Below are 21,195 nucleotides of genomic sequence, written 5' to 3'. Positions count from 1 at the left end.
ATCATCTAATCCGAAAATTTTGGATTTTTTTCGAATATCCGATATCTTCAGATATCCGAAATTTTCAAATCATATTTGGATATCAACAACTGAGACCGCCATTTTTCTCTCTCCTCCTAACCTAACTCCTTCCTCTTTCGTCTTCAATGGCGGACGATCGAGGTTTCAATGTTCCGACGACGGCGTCTGCTGCGGCTGCGATACCTTCCGGCGACGGAACTGTTTGGACGAACGTTTCCAATCTTCTTCTTCAGCCTGCAATGGTTTTTTCTTCTCTTTATTCAATTAAGATCTTTCATTGTTGCATTTCTGCTTTATTTATTGATTTTCAGACCGTAATTTGATTATAAACTTTATCGAATTAATTTTGTTGTTGTGAAAGATCTTTGATTATTTTGAATTGATTGATTATATTGTATGGTTTAGCTGAAAATGTGGAATCATAGAAGTGATTATTATGTTATTGTTGTTGTTTTGGTGCTTAATTCGTTAATTATTTGGTTTAATGTTAGAATTTTTTAGTGTTACGGTGAAATTAATGTTTTTTTTTTATTTTAATGCTAAATTTTGTATGTGTAATTGTGTATGGCAGAGCTTTGTGACGGCGAGCTGATACATGGCGATAATTTTAGTCTATTTGCCGCCATGTCGGCTTTAGAGGTACTCATACTTGTCTCAAGTTTGTTCTTTTATGTTGGCAACTATTGTCTTGATTATGATATTGATCTTGAGTCTTGGCATACGTAGTATGTTGCAATAATACGATGGCGTTGTTTGTTAATATATCGATTATTTCACAAATATGAAGACATTGTATGGCAACAGTATTCATTTCACAATAATACGAAGACATTGTTTGTCAATATTGTTGACCTATAGTGATGCACCTAGGCTTTATTAGTACTTATACCTGCATACTGCTTTCCCTTGGGGAGCTTCTTGTAGACTGCATTTCAAGTTCAATGCTTCCATTTTTCGATTTTTAGAGGGAGGCCTGCTTGTAACTTTTTGAAGTTTTCTTGTTGAGCTCCTTTAACATGTGGCATCGATTGTTATTGATTGAATCAGGGAATGGTTGCTTTGTGTAGATATTACAGCAATCAGTATTGTAAATTTTATCATTAAGGAGGCCTATAGCTGATGTGCGGTTTCTTCATTTTTTTTTTTTACTGTGGAATCCTTTAACTGAAAAGAATACCTTTCTGTATTTCTTTTGTTAGATAATGGACCCAAAGTTGGATTCGGGCATGGATAATGGCAGATATCATTCTGTTGACGAGGCCATAGAGAGTGGTGCGGCTCCAGTTCCGCTAAGTTTTGATAAAACTATGGATGTTATATGCATTCTAGATATTATGGATCACCTCCTTGCTTGTGAGGTACACTCAATGTGGCTTGGGCTTTTAGTATATGGACTAGTGCATGCTATATTTCCATCTGTTTGATACCTGTCCTTGTCCTTGTATAATGGCAGGCTACGTGGCATAAGGGGCACTCACTGGCACAAACTGTCTTTTCTTGCATCTACCTTATGCGGCTTGATCGTACCTCATCACATCCCCTGTTACATTCTTTTTGCAGATTATTTCGTGCAACTTGCAACGTTGTCATATCTGTTGTTTCAGAGGCTTGCGCACATGAAGTAAAGCACTAATGCCACTAAACATCTCTTTTGCTCTATCTATTTGGATGACAATTTTTGTTGCTTATTAATGCCTTCTTTTCTCTGCTTGATTAGCACAATTAAGTAATACTTGCTCCACTCGTTAGCACAATGAAGTAATACTTGCTGCACTCGTTATAAGTTTACATGATTCTGACCTACTGTGCTGTGTGGTGAAGGGTAAAGAGAGTATTTACTTGTTTACAGTGCTCTGTCCCCTTATTTGGCAAAATTCTCGATGAAAACCTGAAGGATGCATGCATGATATGGAGTAATGATAACCGAGGAAGTAGTCAACTTAGTGAATGCTTGCATAAGACGGACATAACCACCCATAATGTATTGTGATATGAGTCAGGAGAGCAATTTCAAATTAAGTTGCAGATCAAATTAATCACATTAGAGAATATTAGATCCTTATGTCGCATTATATAAAGTATATGTATGAACCTTAAGATGACTCCGAAGGTCTATTATTTGGAATGCAGTTTCTTATTGTGAGATTTCAAACTTATGAAGTATGGTGTGGCTAAATTACCTGACAAGCTGAGAGACTGATGCTTATTATTTGGTACAGTGTCATGCTGAAAACTAATAGTAGAGGCTTTTCTCCAAAAAATGTCATAGTAATGCTAGAGTCTTAAAAGTTTACATTGATTCATCAAATCATCACACTGGGGGAGCAAGGTTAGTATCCTGGATTGGGATTTACCACTTGAAATGACATAGAGATGCCAAATCTTCCCAAGGCAGCACGGAGGAGTTGCTTGCTTGCTTGTACACGTAGTTGATATCAAAATTTGGAGAATGCTTCAGGATAGCCAACTATATATCATGCATCCCTTTATTTTTATTTTTTTTTGGGAAATTAAAATAAGTGTGGATACATAAAATCTAGAAATTGCTATTATTAGCCTAAATTATAACCTTTACAAATGGTGACTATATACTCTTGCTATGTTTATTGGTTATCCTAAAGGCACTAATTGTTAAGACCTTTAGGATAAACAATATACGTTTATTGTTTAGCAGCTAAACGAAAAGGTGTTATGTTGACATTTGTATAAACAATTCCCATTGCAGTTGACATTTGTATCCTAATTTAGCAGCTAAACGAAAAGGGAAGAAGAAAAGATATTCGGGGATGGATTCAAAGGATTACCGCATCCCACCAGCTGTGATGTTGCTTCAATGTTATATTTGTCTTGCTGAGGGACTGGGAATGGTAAGTTACCTAGGTTAGCTTGAAAATTTAAAATGTAAGATGGTAATAAGTTCATGTTTTATAAGGCCATGTAAATATGTAATGGTAAGTCAGCTAGTGTGGGCCTGGCTTGAAAATTCGAAATGTAACATGGTAATAAAAAAATCTCATACTCCTTTCACTTTCCACATTATTCCTTTTATTCTTTTACCACGTATTAAAAAAACAAATAAAAAAAAATAAAAAAAACCAACGTAACAAACTCTCCTTTTTTTCCCTGGATTAATCCCCTTTGCACCCCCTCACTCCCTCTTCCCTTCCACACACAAACACACTCTCTCTCTCTCTCTCTCTCTCTCTCTAAAACCGCCATTAACAGTTTCTTCATCTCATAATGAAAACACCAGTAACCTTCTACGTTACCGATAGATCATCTGACAGTCCCGATGTATTGCAGGCGTCTCCCGATGGCGAAGTATACCTTATTTTTCTTGAGGAAGATATTTCCGCCGATGAAATGGAACAATATGTTGATGCACATTTTGCTGGTGCTGGTGAGGTCGTTAAGTGTTTCAGCAGAGCTAAGAAACCGGTGTTGGGTGGTGATCAAAAGCCTTCTAGTTCTTCCGGCAAAGAGCGGGGTCGTCGTTCTGAGTCTCCTGACCCTGATAAGTCGGAGTCATGGGTACAATACTTCTATAAGAAGTGCACATTTAATAATGTTTATATTGCTGCAGTTTCTGTGTACGTAATTTGGGAGCTTATTCGTATGGAATCGCTGTCTGGAGAATTGGAAGCTGAGACTGACGGTGGGGTTTGGAAAATCGGGGCAAAATTACTAAAGGGAAAAAAGGTTATTTAATATTCAATCAATGTAATTTTTTTGACAAGAATTTAATCAATGTATTTCTATTACATTTTTTTTTTTTTTTTAATTTATTTTTTTGGTTAATTTATTTGCAGAGATCTGACTGAGACGTCTGCTGGATGGTGAATTGGTGATGTCTGATGAGTTGTTTACCGTAGCGTGGATAGAGGTTTGAGGTGCATCAGTAACCAATTTTTGGTTAATTTTGGTTATGTTTTTTTTTTGGAACGATGTGTAATGTCAATGCAGAATCTCTTTGAATTTCTACCTTGCTACCATTTATTTTCTTTTGGACTTGACGAAATTTGTTATTTTAATCGGATTCTACTATTATATTATATGCTTTAGTATGATACGAGTATTGTTTTTTTAATCCGCCATGCCTTGACTGATAATTAGCGTGAGCGCGCGAGTACAATCTATCACTATCTAGTGAATATTATTAATTTTGTCGTGATTATTTTTTGCCGGAAAAAATTGGTCAACGGACCCTCCTCGTAGTAGAATTAAGATAGGTAACGTTACTAGAAGAACTGAAAAAAAATTATAATAAACTTCGATGTAGTGTAGCATTTTATTAATTGATTGAGTATAAGTTAGAGTTGTCAAAAACTGACCCGACCCGAGAACTCGCCATGAACCGGCAATGATTTGAACCCAACGTGTACCCGGGCAATGGGGTGAAACTAGTGACCTGTAACCCGACCTGAACCTGACCATATGTTAATCGACAATCGATTTGATCTAAAACTTTTTGACTTGAACCCGAACCTGCTCCCAACCTAAGAGTAACCGTCAACCGATTTAATCCGACCCAACAACAATCTGAACCCGAACTAGTACCCTACCAAATTAGAACCTGTACCCGAGTCATGGAAGGTTTAATAAAATTTATGTGCCTTTTGTTCAACTTATATACTGGTACAAATCTGTAAACCCACAATCTGATTCAGCTTGTATACCTTTAGATCCATATTACTCATATCCAGGCTCCAAAACCTCAAAATTTTCTTAAAAAGCGTGGATTATACCCTTCAATTTTGTAATTTTTCGACCTTTTTTCCCCAGGCAATAAAAATTGCCGAGATGTTTACCATGGTCCTTAATACCCTCCAAGAGTCCAATTGGGTCGGTGGAACCATCCAATATGCCCTTAAACGGTCATTTTACCCGTTCTCAACTTGAAGTGATTTCGTAAACTCGAGCCTACGACGGACGTTTATCACAACATATAATAATCATATATGGTTTCAAACGGCATTATATGTCCCCGAGATGTATCCCTTAGGGTTTCAAGGTTATTCGCCACCGGGCCCGAAACCTCAAATTTTCCTCAAAAAGCGTGGATTATATAGCCTTCAATTTTATAATTATTTGACCTTTTTTCGCCCGAAAATTAAAATTACCGAGATGTTTACCATGATCCCTAATATCCTCCGGGAGTCAAATTGGGTCGGTTTAACCGTCCAATATGCCCTTAAACGGTCATTTAACCCGTTCACAACTTGAAGTGATTTTGTAAAATCAAGCCTACCACAGACGTTTATCACAACATATAATGATCATATATGGTTTCAAACGGCATTATATGTCCCCGAGATGTATCCCTTAGGGTCTCAAGGCTTTTCGCCATAGGCCCCTAAACCTCAAAATTTTAAAAGCGCGAATTATAGCCTTCAATTTTGTAATTTTTTGAACTTTTTTTGCCCGTAAATAAAAATTGTCGAGATGTTTACCATGGTCCCTTATATCCTCTGGGAGTCAAATTGAGTCGGTAAAACGGTCCAATATGCCCTTAAACAGTCATTTTACCCGTTCACAACTTGAAGTGATTTAGTAAACTCAAGCCTATCACGGACGTTTATCACGACATATAATGATCGTATATGGCATCAAAAGTCATTATATGAACCCCGAGATGTATCCCTTTGGGTTTCGAGGATTTTCACCACCGGGCCCCAAACCTCAAATTTTCCTCAAAAAACGTGGGTCATAGCCTTCAATTTTGTACTTTTTTTTTACCTTTTTTCGCTCGGAAATAAAAAATGCCGAGATATTTACCATGGTCCCTAATATCCTGCGGGAGTCAAATTGGGTCGGTTGAACCGTCCAATATGCCCTTAAACGGTCATTCTACTCGTTCACAACTTGAAGTGATTTCGTAAACTCAAGCCTACCACGGACGTTTATCACAACATATAATGATCATATATGGTTTCAAACGGCAATATATGTCCCCGAGATGTATCCCTTAGGGTCTCAAGGTTTTTCGTCATAGGCCCCTAAACCTCAAAATTTTCTCAAAAAGCGTGGATTATAGCCTTCAATTTTGTAATTTTTCGACCTTTTTTCGCCCGAAAATAATAATTGCGTGCCGAGATGGTTACTATGGTCCATAATATCTTCCGGGAGTCAAATTAGGTCAGTGGAACCGTCCAATATGCCCTTTAACGGTCATTTTACCCGTTCACAACTTGAAGTGATTTCGTAAACTCAAGCCTACCACGGACGTTTATCACAACATATAATGATCATATATGGTTTCAAACGGCATTATATGACCCTGAGATGTATCCCTTTGGGTTACAAGGCTTCTCGCCACCGGGCCCCAAAATCTCAAATTTTCCTAAAAAAACGTGGATTATAGCCTTCAATTTTGTAATTTTTTGACCTTTTTTTTTTGCCCGGGAATAAAAATTGCCGAGATGTTTACCATGGTCCATAATACCCTCCGGAAGTCCAATTGGGTCAGTGGAACCATCCAATATGCCCTTAAACGGTCATTTTACCCGTTCACAACTTGAAGTGATTTCGTAAATTCAAGCCTATTACGTACGTTTTTGACAACATATTATGATCATATATGGTTTCAAACGACATTATATGTCCTCGAGATGTATCCCTTAGGGTCTCAAGGTTTTTCGCTACCGGGCCCAAAACCTCAAAATTTCCTCAAAAAACGTGGATTATAGCCTTCGTTTTTGTAATTTTTTGACCTTTTTTATCCCAGAAATAAAAATTGCCGAGATGTTTACCATGGTACCTAATAGCCTCCGGGAGTCCAATTGGGTCGGTAGAACCATCCAATATGTCCTGAAACGGTCATTTTACCCGTTTGCAATTTGTACCGATTTCGTAAACCCAAGCCTTCCATGGACGTTTATGACAACATATAATGATCATATATGGTTTCAAACGGCATTATGACCCCGAGATGTATCCCTTAGGGTCTCAAGGTTTTTCGCTACTGGGCCCCAAAACCTCAAAATGCTTGGATTATAGCCTTCAATTTTGTACTTTTTTGACCTTTTTCGCCTGGAATTAAAAATTGCCGAGGTTTACCATGGTCTCTAATACCCTCTGGGTGTCCAATTGGGTCGGTGAAACCATCCAATATGCCCTTAAACGGTCATTTTAACCGTTCACAACTTGCATTGATTTTGTAAACGCAAGCCTACCACATACGTTTATGACAACATATATTGATCATATATGGTTTCAAACGACATTATATGACCTCGAGATATATCCACTAGGGTCTCAACATTTTTGCCATCAGGCTCCGAAACCTCAAAATTACTTCAAAAAGTGTTGATTATAGCTACAACTGTCAAAACTGACCCGACCCATGAACCCGACCTTAACGGACAAAGATCTGAACCCAACCTGTACTCGAACAATGGGGTGAAACTAGTGACCTGTAACCTGATCTTAACCAAAAACCCATTTGATCCATACTTTATGACATGAACACGAACCTGCCTGACCTGATGGTAACCGTCAACCGATTTAATTTATTTGACCCGAAAACAATTCGAACCTGAACTAGTACCCGACACAATTAAACCATGAACCCGAGTCATGGAAGGTTTAATAAAATTTTATATACCTTTTATTCAGCTTATATATTGGTTTAATTCTGTAAATAAACCCTCAATCCGATTTAATAAAATCTTTTGTTCAGCTTATATAACTTTTGTTCTCTATTACTCGTATATAGGTTTAATAAAATCTTGATGATGCTTGATCAAATTATGGAAGACGTAATTATATAATTCAACTTGGCCACATCGGTATTTATTAGAATTGAACTTGAACCAGAACCCGACTCAACACTAACTGGAACCCGAATGTACCATCTTGTTAACCCATCCAAACCTGACTCAACACAACCCGAACCTGAAATTAAACCCGGTCCGATTTTAACTCGAATTGAACCCGACCTATATCCGAAAAGGTGAATGACCCATTATAACTTGAACTGACATTTACCCGACCTAAACCTGAACCTGATCTGAAGCTAGATTGATCCGACATAACCTGATCCTAACTTAACCCGAGACCTAATTTGACCTGACCCAAACCCAACTTGAATACCCGAATTGACAGCTCTAGTATAAGCTAACCTTATATTAGCTTATATCAAGTTACATATTGGAATTCCCCTCAAAAAAAAAAAAGTTACATATTGGAATTAAGATAGCCAATCAACTATTTTGTATAAATTTATTAATACAATTTTTCACTAAATTAGAAAAAACTTTAGGTATGTATGAAGTAATTTTTTATCTACACCTTTATTCTTACATTTACTCATCTCTCTTACAAACAAGAGCTAGTAAATGCGAAGTATACTCTAATAAAACATGCCACCTCCGTTTCTTATTAGTTACAACTTTGGGGTATTATTTGTGAGATATAAAATATTCCAAAGTTGCAACTAATACGAAACAGAGGTAGTACAAAAAAAAAACGAAGGTGTTTTGGGGTTTTTTGTCCCTCGGGAGAGTTACAACTCGAAGACTGGTCCGGCTCGCTCTGTACCTGCAAAAACAACGGAGACACCGGTTGGGTGGTGCTCCGCCTCCAACGCTCAAGTTAGTAACTTGAAGTAGAGTAAAAGGTGCGGAAATTAAGGTGGGGATCTGCTTGGATTCCAAGCTCAGCTGTCTCTATCAAAGGGACAGTTTGTAATGAATGGTCCTTAACTTATCAAAAGTAAGAACCTTGATTAATCAACCTTTTCTCCAAAGGAGGGAAATCTCCCTATTTATAGGGTCCTTGGGAATTGTGCCCCTGATTAGGGTATCAAACCCTAATCATTGGTGGGCTGCGCCGCATTGCGGCTTTCTCGGGATTTGGGCCTGAAGGCCGACATTCTCCCAAATATCTGGGATGACACGTGTCGGGCAGGAATAGGTCCACTTTGGACCATCCTGGGGTTGACACGTGTCGCCCTCTGATTTGGCCACTTGGCGGGGTAAAAATACCCTAAACATTTGCCCCTCACAGATGTGACGTGGCAATCCGCGTGGCATCTGTGACACATGTCACTCACTGAATGGTGGTAATTTTACCGCCAAAATTTACTGCTTAACTTCTGGGTAAATTACGGAGTTGCCCCTCCTTTTACCCTCTTTATATAGCCGTTTACCCCCAGAATCTTGCCATACTTGCAAAAATTTCAGAGTAAACTTAGAATCTTGAGAGAGCAGAAGTCATCCGTCTGAGTCAGGCGCAAAGTCGAAGAAACCCAGACGCACCAACACAGGCGGAACCGTCTACCTTCAGATATCAAATCTAAAGGTACCGTCTCTGACTCTTTCAGCTCTTTTTTCATTTTTCCGTTTGTATATATTCCTTGCAATAAATGGATTCATCACCAACACACACGGCACAACCTAGGGTAGAACCCAGCCGTTCACCAGGGACGGCTGAGTCTAGGACTGGTAGTGCCGCCTCTGGGTGTTGGGACCACCCTCATGCTTGGATTCCGACCAGCTGCGCGTCTGTGCAGGACACAATGGCTCGGATTAAGCAGACGGCACGAGATCCAAATTACAGAAGCGATGACTCAGGCGCTCAATCGTCTGAGGGGGAGACGTCTGGCTCTGGACACCAGACGGCTCCGGAGAGATCCCCTCCGCGTGGCCCCCCAACTCCTCCTGATTCCTTTTTGGAGGAGTGCGACCAAAGCGGGGAAGAGGACAATGACCAAGGCGGGGAAGAGGCCGCCTCAGTTTCCCTTTCTTTATCAGAGGAGGAAACGAGAAGGGTTGTTGACGTCTCCTCTTCTGAGAGCAGTGACGATCTTCCCCCGTTTGAGGATAGTGAGGAAGAAGAGAGGAAGACGTGGAAGGAGAAAGATGACCCCTTTAGAATCCACGTCTCCTCAAAAGATATTGACCTTATGGAGAAGGGTCTCAAAAACTTCTTGAAAGCCCACCCAATGGGAGACGGGTGGGAGGTAAGGGTGCCTCCCCCAGACGGCACCATTTCCTGGGAAGACTCTGAACCCAATGCAAACGGCTACTTCGGCTGTTACGAAGCAGCGTTCAAGGCGGGTCTCCGCTTCCCTCTTCACCAGGCGGTGAAGGCAATTTTGAGAGGCTACGGCCTCGGCGTCTGGCAACTTTCCCCCAACTCTTGGGCAAACATTCTGGGGTACGTTGCCGCCTGTGAACTCCAAGGGGTTCACCCCGGCTGGGAAGCATTTGCCCATATGCATTATCTCAGCCGCAACCCAGGCGGGTTCAGAGCGTGGTATACTCTGTCCACACTCCCCAAATACATGATGACCTTGGACAAGGTTTCCAAGTTCGACGGCTGGAAACACAGGTTCTACCTGTGCAAAGCTCCTACCAGGCGGGAGAATTATGAACTCCGTCTGTATAATAAGAAGCCCGACCTCATGGGGCGGAAGTGCTGTCTTCCTCGAATCCCAGACGAGGATTTCGACAGAATAATTGAGGCTGATCTCTTCGGCCTCACAGACGCAACCCTGTCAACCGGGGAGGTAATAAAGGTTCCAAAGAACTGGATCCCAAAAAGCGCCTGGTTCAGGGACGAGTGCTTCCTAGCCGCCTGCGGGCTAGGGCACATGTTTAATAGAAGTATGCGCCTGAATCATTTCCGTCTGGGGTACTTTTGTGTCGGAAATGAATTTCTTGTTAATGTTCTAACTGTTTTCCCGTCTGATCTTGCAGAAGAAGCATTAAACATGTTGCCCGAAGAGAAGACACCCAGACGGTCCTCTGCCCAGATCCGCCGAGATTTGGCGGAAGCCCAGGCGCGTGAGCTCAGGGCCAAGGTAAACGCCTGACCTGCTTTTGGAGTTAACTTTCAAAGTTTCCTCACTTCGTCTGCTGACATTAAGTTGTTGTATTTTCAGGGAGGCAAGGTGGACAAGACGTTTGAGAGGAATCTCAAACGGGCTAGGGAGGAGACCCCCGTCTCTAACCCCAGCAAGTCTTCTAAGAAGGCCGCCTCCTCTGCTACTCCTACTGCCCCGTCTGGGAGGCAAATGAGAATAGGAGGGAGGAATGAGCAGGTGTCAGGCTCTCTTGGCCTAGACTTGGCCCATCCTCTTCCTGCAACCGGGAGGCAATCAACGGCTGCCAGCGGCTCCCGCCTGGCCGGCTCTGCAGGTAAGAATCCCTTTGAATCCCCGCCTGAGCTGGGATGGCCGCTGCGAGTGAAATCACACTCCCAGCAAACGTCATCCTCAGACGGTCGGAACCAGATAGGCGCAGCTTTAATAACTCAGTCTGACGCTGATTGTGATGCAGATCAATCGCCTCGCTGGCCAGACGTCCAGAAGCATGCCAGGGCCATGCTGGACGCTGTAGGCAAACGGGATAAGGATGCTATCCCAGGGATTGAGACGTTCAATCTTGAACGCATCGTCACCCTTCTGGCTGAGGTAGTACACTTAACCAATTTTTTCAATGGCTATTTCTACACTCTTTCCCGCCTGCATCCTTAACCTTTATTATTTTTTGTAGGCCTTGCTGCGGGTAGACGGTCTCAAACGCCCTTACACCCGCAAACGGGATGAGGTAAGACGGGCCAAGGAGTCCGCCTCAGTTGCCAATGATGTGTATATGCATTCCTCCATACTTAACGATCTTGAAATTAAAGCAACCCAAATGACGCAGGCGGCCAAAATTCAAGAGCTGGAGGCGGCACTACAGACGGCCAACCAGAGAGCCGAGGCTGCAGAGGCGGCCCAGAAGCAGGCGGAGGTGGACCTCCCTAAGCTGAAGGAGGACCTCCAGAAGGCCCAAGAGAACCTCCAGGCTCTCCAAGGAGCTTCTTCAGAAAATGCTGATCTGAAGAAGAAGATATCCCAGATGGAGGAGGCGGCGGCTAAGGCTCAGGAAAACTTCCGGGCAACCCTCCAGGCGGAGCAAGACCGTCTGGTTGCTGAGATGGCCGCCGACAATGAGGCCATGATGAGGATCGCCTGGGATGCCTTGAATCCTGGAAAGGATTACGGCGTCTGGGCCCTGGCTCACAAGTATGCTGACGAAGTAGTCTACTTGCGAGAGAGAGGTGAGCCAGAGCCTGAGTCCTTCTTCGCCTGGGCTGAGACGGAGCAACCTGAACCTGAAGATCCAGAGGCTCCAGAGGTTGAGATCGTCGATGATGGCGAGGAGAACCAGGAAGGTCCGCCTGCAGGGCAGTAGCTTCAGCGTCTGTGTGCCATGCCTTAGTTTTTCTGCGGCAGTATGCCAAACACTTTATTTTTCCGGCCTGCGAGCCGAGTATATATGTATCTTTACCGGCTGGGGAGCCGGGTCTTGCAAACAATTTGTCCATCCAACCGTTTGGTTGGACGGATAATCTTTTATGAATGCACCGACTGAGTCGGTTTTGTTACTTTGCGCTTGTGTTTGAGCTTTCAAATTTTTGCATTTCAAATTTCTCCGCCTAACTCATCAAAAGTATGCGGCTGCAATGCTTTCCGCCTGACTTATCAAAAGTAGACGGCTGACTTACTTATCAGAATTCTGCGGCTGACCTTGCCCCTGGACGGCTGTGTGGTTGGTTTCAAGTGGAGTTGGTTGATTGACTTGGGGACGTCTGATGCTGCAAAGAGCATGATACGTCTGTAAGTCAATCAATCACAATAGTGATTGCCCCAAACCAAGTACACAGCCGTACATTAACAGGCGTTCAACGTCTAACTAGACGGTGTTGCCCGTCTGAGCAGAATGTAAATAGCCATTGCACAACTCTTTTGCCCCAAATGGGTATGTGTACAATTTTAAAAATAAAAACGCTAAGTAAGAAATGCAGCCGGTCCCCGCCTGGTGTCCTTAGACGCCCGGGTTCCGGAACTTGCTCTTTCCTTAGACAGTTCAGGTCAGACGGCTATGGATGGCTGATTCAGCCGTCCAATTGTGGCCGTCTGCATTGATAGAGCAGGAAGGCAAATGCCGCCTGGGGCCAGGAGGCAAAAAGGCCGCCTGACCCTTCATGGATCAGGAAGGCAAATGCCGCCTGCCCTTCATGGAGCAGGAAGGCAAATGCCGCCTGGGGTGTTTGCAATCCAATTATACGTTCAATGTCCTTCTGCCCCATTGGGAGGACTTGTATAATTTTCGAAAGTAATCTAAGTAGGAACTTCAGTCGATCACCGGCTGATGTCCTTTGGACGTCTGGTGATCGAAACTTGGTCGTTCCTTAGATTGCTCAGGTCAGACGGCTATGGAAGGCTGATTCAGCCATCCAATTGTGGCCGCCTGCATAGGTACGTAGAGTAAGCAGGTTGGCTTCTCTCTGCGACGATTGCACCCGGAGGGGTGTCGCCGGACGCCTTTGTCCATGATTGGGACAGGCGAATTTAGGTCGAAGTAGCCATCCGGCCATTGGCCTCTGGTCTTGTTATAGACCGGCTGTATAGCCACTAAGCGTTTCTATGCTTAGCTTACTTTTCTGGCCATTGGCCTCTTCGTCAATCAGACGTTAATTCAATTTCCAAGTGTCAAACTCAGAAGAACAAAAAAGTGACCCGTCTGGGTTCAGACGGGAAACAAAAATGATAACAAAAAGCACTTTTTCATTAATGTACTTCTTGCTTACAAAAAATTACATAATCTCAGAAGTAGTATTTTTTCAAATTATCTACATTCCAAGTTCTAGGCAGGCGCCTTCCGTCTGGGGTTTCCAGACGGTAGGTGCCGTCTCTTACTTCTTCATAAATCCGGTAGGGGCCCTCCCAATTAGGAGTTAGCTTTCCAAGCTCATTGGCCCTACCGGTTGCCTCCATTTTCCGTAACACTAGGTCGTCCACTTTCAAGGGACGCCTGTGTACTCTCTTGTTGTAGGCTCTTGTCATTCTCAGACGGTAAATCTCATGACGCAAGGCGGCATTGCCCCTGCGTTCTGGAAGTGAATCCAATGCCAGGCGCATTGCCTCCCAGTTAGCCTCTTCATCATATAACATGACTCTGAGAGTCTGCTCATAGTGCTCAATGGGCAAGACGGCTTCAGCACCGTAAACCATGAGAAATGGGGTTTCTCCGGTTGACCCCTTTGCAGTTGTCCGGATGGCCCATAGGACATGGATTAATTCCTCAGCCCATAAGCCACCGGCTCTTTCAATTTTCTTCTTTATGCCGTCTGAGATTAGCTTGTTGAAGGCTTCAACTTGGCCGTTTGCTTGGGGACGGCCGACTGATGCAAAACAGGTTGAGATCCCTTGATCTCCCAACCAAGTTTTTAGCTGAGGCGTCTCAAACTGAGGGCCATTATCAAACACCATGGACATAGGCACCCCATACCGGGTGATGACATTCTTCCAGATGAAGGAAATGACGTCTGATGTCTTGATGTTCTTTACCGCCTCAGCCTTTACCCACTTGGTGAAGTAATCCACAACCACCAAGATATAACGCTTACCGCCTGGTGCAGGCGTGTAAGGACCTAAAATGTCCATGCCCCATTTTGCAAACGGGATTGGGCTGTGGATGGCCGTCAGGTTAGTAGCCGGACGGTGAATAAGCCTGCCAAACTTCTGGCACTTGTCACATTTTCTCACCAATTCCTTGGCGTCTGCCTCTAGAGTAGGCCAAAAATATTGCCGTCTGGCTCTGACGGCTAGGGATCTGCCGCCTATGTGGGAGGCGCAGAACCCCGAGTGCAAGTCTTCGAGAACTTCCTTCCCCTTCTCTGGGGTTACACACTTCAATAGAGGCTTTAGAAACCCCGCCTTGAAGAGTTCTCCATTTCTCAACTCAAAGCTTGCTGCTCGCTTTTTCAGAACGGCTGCCTCCTGCGGCGAATCAGGGAGCGTGCCGTCTGAGAGGTAAGCCCGGATGCCATCCATCCAGGTGGAGCTTCGGTCTAGGACTCCAATGGGATCTTCAAAGATGCTTCTTTTTTCAAGAACTTCCCAGAAGACTGACCGAGGCGTATCATGGCAGGCGGAAGATGCAAGCTTTGATAGCGCATCCGCCTGGTTATTGTCAGACCTGGGCACTTGATTCAGCCGGAACTCCTCAAGTGACCCAGCCTCTTCTTTGACCGCCTGAAGGTATTTGATCATAGCCGGGTGAGTTGCCTCATATGTTCCCTGATATTGGCTAACGACCAACTGCGAGTCTGAGTAGGCGTCAATTTTTGTTGCCCCTGCCGCCTTACACATACGGATTCCGGCTAGCAGGGCTTCATATTCCGCCTCATTGTTTGAGGCCTGAAAGTTGAACCGTAGTGCATACTCATATCTGTCCCCTTCAGGAGACTCATAAATTACGCCTGCACCACAGCCATTTTTCGTAGAACTCCCGTCTACATACACTTTCCAAACCTGATCAAGATTATCCGGAGCCACCGGACGGGTCATTTCTACAATGAAGTCGGCAAACGCCTGACCTTTCACTGCCTTTCTTGGTTCGTAAGTGATTTCAAGACTTTGCATTTCAATAGCCCATTTCAACATTCTGCCGGATGAGTCCAAGGTAGACATTGGCCGCCTGAGTGGCTGGTCGGTGTAAATCACCACCGGATGAGCCAGAAAGTAAGGCTTCAATTTTTTGAATGCCATGTACAAAGCGAGGCCAAATTTTTCCACCAGGGGGTACCGGAGTTCAGCATTTTTAAGAACATGGCTAATGAAGTAAACTGGGAGCTGAACGCCGTCTCGCTCAGCAAGGAGAACGGCACTGAGAGCATGGTCTGAGACGGCCAGATACATGTACAACTTTTCTCTAGGCAAAGGACTAACAAGCCTTGGCAAAGAGTGCAAGTGTTCTTTCAGCTTCTGAAATGCCGTCTCAGCATCATCCCCCCATTCGAACCTGGTCTTCTTCCTGATTGCTTGGAAGAAGTAAAGGCATTTGTCACCTGACCGGCTTAGGAACCTCCCCAAGGCGGCCAGGCAACCAGTCAGCCTCTGGACTTCCTTGACAGAACGGGGTGACTTCATGTCAATTACCGCCTGTATCTTTTCGGGGTTAGCCTCTATCCCCCTTTGATCAATCAGGAATCCGAGAAACTTCCCAGACTCAACACCAAAGACGCATTTCTTGGGGTTTAACATGACCTTATGCCGCCTGAGGGTGGTGAATGTTTCTCGGAGATCAGCAAGGTGATCCGCCTGTTGCTTGGATTTTACTATCATGTCATCAATGTACGCCTCCACATTCCTCCCAAGTTGATTGATGAAGACCGTATTAATCATCCGTTGGAAGGTGGCAGGCGCATTTTTCAAGCCAAACGGCATCACAGTATAACAGAATAACCCCAAATCAGTGACGAAGGCCGTCTTCTCTTGATCTTTTTTCCAGAGGGGTATCTGATGGAAGCCGGAGTAGGCGTCCATGAAGCTCATCAAGGCGTGACCGGCTGTAGAGTCGACCAGACTGTCGATCTTTGGAAGCGGGTAACTGTCCTTTGGACACGCCTTGTTGAGGTCTGTGTAATCAACACACATGCGCCAGGTCCCATTCGGTTTCTTAACAAGGACCACATTGGCCACCCAGTCGGGGAAATTGCAGGGCCGAATGAACCTGGCGTCTAACAGCTTTTTGACTTCGGCAGCTGCCGCCTGACTTCTTTCCTCGCCATGGTTTCTTTTCTTTTGCCGGATGGGCTTCTTTTTGGGATCCACGGCGAGTTTGTGGACAGCGAGATCCGGGCTGACGCCTGGCATCTCTTCCACTTCAAAGGCAAAGATGTCTTTGAATTCTTTCAGCAGAAGGTGCAAGTCTGCACCCAGAGCAGCATTAGCAGCCGTCCCAACCTTCACCGTCTGCTCTGGACGGGTGTCGTCCAGAACGAGATCAATGTGTTCTCCAGCCGGCTGGGGACGGAGCTCGTCTGACCGTTCACCGGCCAGTGATTGCTATTTTTTCTCTTTTTTCACCTCCACCAGCAGAGGCGCTTTTCTCTTCTTACCAACGGCTGGTGGGGTAAGGCTGGCATCCTTGACAGCGTCAAGGTCTATTGGTTCCTTCCCTTGGCCGTCTGAGGCCACAGTATCTCTAACGGCTGAGAGGTAACACTCCCGTGCCGTCTTCTGATCCCTGTTCAGGGAACCAACAGAGCCATCATCCCGCTCGTACTTGACAAGCATGAGAGACGGGATGATCACCGCCTTGGTTTCGTTGAGGGTTGGCCTACCAAGGATGATATTGTAGGCGGTCAACTCCTCCACGACCAAGAACCTGACGACAACGTGCCGTCCCTGGCCTTTTTCTCCCAGCCGGATGGGTAAATCAATTCTGCCGGCTGGGTAGACCATCCCACCCCCAAAACCAACCAAGGGGTGGGTGACCGGATGCATGCTGCTGGAGTTGTACTTCAGCTTCTGCAAGCACTGGAGGCTGATGATGTCCGAAGAGCTGCCGGTGTCAATAAGGATCCGTCCAACCAGCTGGTTGGCAACCTTACATTCAATGACGACCGGGTCGTCATGCGGACGGCGGACGCTGCCCCTGTCCTTCTCAGTTATGAGGACGTCTGGGAAGGTGGAGGAGGCATACGCCTGCTCATCATCATCCTTGTCCATCTTTCGAAGATGGCTCTTGGTGCCCCGGATGGTAGGGCCACCACATGAAAATCCGCCTGCTATAGTGTAGACCGGATCCTTATCTGTATCCGAACTACTAGCCGGCTGGGTAGCCTTGGAGGGCTGACCCTTGCTCTTCTTTTTTGCCCCGGCTGGGGACTTAGAGATGTAGGACTTCAAAAGCCCTTTGTCAGCCAGACGGTCCAGCGCCCGCTGCAAACTGAAGCAGTCGTTGGTGTCATGGCCAACCTCCTCATGGAACTGGCAATATTTATTTTTGTTCCGTGACTGGACGGAACTCTTCAATGGATTCGGCTTCTCAATGGTCAGCCGGTCCTTTACCTCCATGAGGATGGAGTTGCAGTCTTTGTTAAACTCGTACTTGGGGACGTACGGTTTAAACTCTTTCTTTTTCTTCTGGGACGGCTGCTCAGAATCACTGACCGCCCAGACTTCTTTTCTCTTTCCGCTCTTCTCTTTTTTATTACCCGGCTGAGCTGGCCGGCTATCTCTCTGGTTGTCGGACTTCTTGGAGTCTGACTTGCTACCAGGCGTGCAGAGGTCGGTAGCCTGGATATAGCTTTCCGCCTCCCTCAGGGCCGCCTGTAGCGTAAATGCCCCTTTTCTGACAAGGTCGAACTTAAAAGCCGACCCGTCTCTCAGACCCTTGAAGAAGTCTGTGAAAGCTACCTCGTCAGACAGCCCCTGGATTTGTATTCTGACCAGGTTGAACCGCCTGACATAGGCGCGCAGCCCTTCTCTCTCACCCTGCCTAACGGTGCTCAAATCAAGGCTCGTTTTCTTGGCAGGGATGTTCATTGAGAAGTTGGTAGCAAACAAGAAGGCTAGCCTCTTGAAGCTATCAATGATACCGGCTGGCAAGTTGCCAAACCACTGCTGGGCAATGCCCTTCAGTGTAGCCGGGAAACAACGACACCAGGTGGCATCGTCCCACCCCTGTAAGCACATGAGGTTGGTATATGCCATCAGGTGGTCTTCCGGGTTGGTGGTACCATCATAGGTACCCACCAACACATTCTTAACCTTGGCCGGCTGAGCCGCCTCGGTTATATTGGCTGCAAAGGCAGACGGCTGTTCGCCTAGCCTCATTAGCCGAAGCTGCCAATCCAGAGGCTGGGCAGGAGCATATGCCGCCTGACCTCCAAAAAGAGGTGGCTGCATGAAATGGAGGCCATATTGCCCATACTGCGCCTGAGGTGCGTATGGTATAGCCCCTATCATCAGCTGAGGTTCGGTGTTGACGGCTTTACCGCCTGTCCGACTCTCATGCAAGGACATAGAGTTCCTTGCAGAAGTTTGTTTGAAGCTGTCTGGAAAGCTTGAGGTAGAAGCTGACTCAGACTGCTCCCGCCTCCTTCGATCGATGACTTGTCGTGCATCGAAGGTAGACGCATTTTGTGCCTCCGGCTGGGGTCGCCGGGGCATCAGAATCTTAGACCAGTCAAGTGTTGCGGCTGCCTTCTCCTTTGGATGAGGAGTTGGCTGCCTGTCCTTGACCGGCTTCTTCTTCTTCCCTGAAGTGGGAGTCTTTTTAGCCGGCTGACTCTTGCTAGAGCCTGCCTTGTTTTTGTTGATCATAGCCTTGATTTCACCTTTGAAAGAGTTCATGAATCTCATGAGCTCATCTCGGGTGACTGGGGCTTGACCTTTGGCCTTCTGGGTTTCCCCTTCTGGCCTTCCAGGTGGGCGCCTGCTTGGGCCCGCCTGGTCTTCATTTCGCTCCAGTTGATCCCTGGAACGAATAGATTTAGAGATGAGAGATCCATCCCTAGAGATGTAAGTCTCAACATCATTGTCTTCTTCCTCATCCTCCTCCTCAGTGAATACCTCTGGCTGAGGCTGAGGTGGAGGCTGGGGGATTTCGAGCCTGACCGGCTGAATAACCGGTTGCAAGTCATCCAAGTTACCCGTCTGGGTACCCGGACGTAGAGAGGTAGAATTGAGAATCGGTACAGAGTTTTGAACCATCTTGAGGTACTCTCCCCACAGACGGCGCCAAATGTTTTGGGGTTTTTTGTCCCTCGGGAGAGTTACAACTCGAAGACTGGTCCGGCTCGCTCTGTACCTGCAAAAACAACGGAGACACCGGTTGGGTGGTGCTCCGCCTCCAACGCTCAAGTTAGTAACTTGAAGTAGAGTAAAAGGTGCGGAAATTAAGGTGGGGATCTGCTTGGATTCCAAGCTCAGCTGTCTCTATCAAAGGGACAGTTTGTAATGAATGGTCCTTAACTTATCAAAAGTAAGAACCTTGATTAATCAACCTTTTCTCCAAAGGAGGGAAATCTCCCTATTTATAGGGTCCTTGGGAATTGTGCCCCTGATTAGGGTATCAAACCCTAATCATTGGTGGGCTGCGCCGCATTGCGGCTTTCTCGGGATTTGGGCCTGAAGGCCGACATTCTCCCAAATATCTGGGATGACACGTGTCGGGCAGGAATAGGTCCACTTTGGACCATCCTGGGGTTGACACGTGTCGCCCTCTGATTTGGCCACTTGGCGGGGTAAAAATACCCTAAATAGAAGGTATACTTTTTTAGTAGTCCATGCATATAATCTACTCCCTCCGTCCCTTTTTGATAGTCCCTTATGGGCATTTTTCACGGGAATTAATAAACACAAATAAGAATAGTTAAAGTACATTGAAAAAATAAATTGACATTATATTGGGTATGCAAAAAAATAGAGAGAGAAAGTAATAAAAGCACATTGGAAAACAAAATTTACATGGGAAATTTAAATTTGCACAAGTATTGTTGCAAATTGGAGAGAATTTTAGTAAAAAACTAATATTAATGGTTGTTAGAAAAAGCAAATGGGGTGAACATTTTGGGACTAAAATTTGCCCATAAGGGACTATCAAAAGAGGACTAGGAAAGTAAAATACTTCATAAACTCTTCATCATATGACGACCCTCCCAAAACTTTGACTTTTCCATATATTATAATCAACTAATTAATTAATTTGCATAAGTGTAACAATATAATAATCAAGCATATTTGTTTCAAAAAAAATATAATAATCAAGCATATAATACATTAATACGTAGTACTAGTATGTCCACTTGTACTTTGTATATGTTGAAAATTAAAATCGTTTATTTTATTCACTCCATAGTATATAAGATCACAACCAAGTGAAAGAATTGAAGCAAAGAAATATAAATACTATTACTTGAAAAAAACTAGAAGAGATTTTGAAAGAGAGGTAAAATTATAAAAGCACTTAAAAACACTATAAACTTCTTCCATGGCTAACACACCCACAAATTTTTTGTCAATTCTTCCTTCTTTTCTTATACTAACCTTATTTTGCTTGTTTTTCTTTCACCAAAACAAGTTTAATATAAATATCAATCTTTTTCCTAATCTCTTTCCACCTTCTTCTAATAATCATAATCCTCCCATTAACATAATTAATGTCTTGATACCCACCATTATATAATCAATAATTAATATACAGACCATTCTCATCATAATAACATCTCAATTTTTTCCATGCTAGTTGTAAGTTCTTTATATTGGTTATTTGCTTTAAATTTGTTTTTGAATTTTATTTTTTCTAATGTCTTGATAAATTTTTTCTTAATTACCTTTATTTAATTTGTGCATGCATATATAGAAGAAAGAGGTAGAGGAGAAGAAAA

General features: G+C 44.4%; 2 protein-coding genes across 3 annotated transcripts; both read left to right on the top strand.

Moving 5' to 3' along the window:
* The first annotated feature begins 96 nt into the window (after positions 1-96).
* On the top strand, positions 97-4,082 carry LOC145609403 (uncharacterized). Of its 2 annotated transcripts, XM_081664899.1 has the most exons (7): positions 97-263; positions 593-660; positions 1,221-1,379; positions 1,475-1,642; positions 2,773-2,888; positions 3,325-3,720; positions 3,831-4,082. In XM_081664899.1, exons 5-7 carry the CDS (start codon positions 2,808-2,810, stop codon positions 3,840-3,842), a joined length of 489 nt encoding a protein of 162 aa, XP_081521025.1. In that variant the 5' UTR covers positions 97-263; positions 593-660; positions 1,221-1,379; positions 1,475-1,642; positions 2,773-2,807; the 3' UTR covers positions 3,843-4,082. The 2 variants fall into 2 exon arrangements, with proteins under 2 accessions (XP_081521025.1, XP_081521026.1); XM_081664900.1 differs by lacking the exons at positions 97-263; positions 593-660 and having other exon boundaries at positions 1,084-1,379.
* LOC145607205 (uncharacterized) lies at positions 147-1,654 on the top strand. The gene is made up of 5 exons (XM_081662937.1): positions 147-263; positions 427-448; positions 593-660; positions 1,221-1,379; positions 1,475-1,654. The coding sequence occupies exons 1-5, from the start codon at positions 147-149 to the stop codon at positions 1,652-1,654; spliced, it is 546 nt and encodes a 181-aa protein (XP_081519063.1).
* Positions 4,083-21,195: the final 17,113 nt, after the last annotated feature.

This window comes from Chenopodium album, chromosome 23 (assembly GCF_948465745.1).
Source record: "Chenopodium album chromosome 23, dcCheAlbu1.1, whole genome shotgun sequence".
Taxonomy (NCBI): domain Eukaryota; kingdom Viridiplantae; phylum Streptophyta; class Magnoliopsida; order Caryophyllales; family Amaranthaceae; genus Chenopodium; species Chenopodium album.
The sequence above is the reverse complement of the archived record's forward strand: the minus strand, read 5'-3'. Positions and strand labels throughout refer to the sequence as shown.

Bases quoted from the DNA above. Each gene is read 5' to 3' on its own strand.
- LOC145607205 (XM_081662937.1), top strand. From the start codon at position 147: ATGGCGGACGATCGAGGTTTCAATGTTCCGACGACGGCGTCTGCTGCG. The intron at 264-426 runs GTTTTTTCTTCT...TGTATGGTTTAG, and splicing joins TTCTTCTTCAGCCTGCAATG to CTGAAAATGTGGAATCATAG. The intron at 449-592 runs GTGATTATTATG...TGTGTATGGCAG, and splicing joins GAAAATGTGGAATCATAGAA to AGCTTTGTGACGGCGAGCTG.
- LOC145609403 (XM_081664899.1), top strand. From the start codon at position 2,808: ATGGATTCAAAGGATTACCGCATCCCACCAGCTGTGATGTTGCTTCAA. The intron at 2,889-3,324 runs GTAAGTTACCTA...GATGTATTGCAG, and splicing joins TTGCTGAGGGACTGGGAATG to GCGTCTCCCGATGGCGAAGT.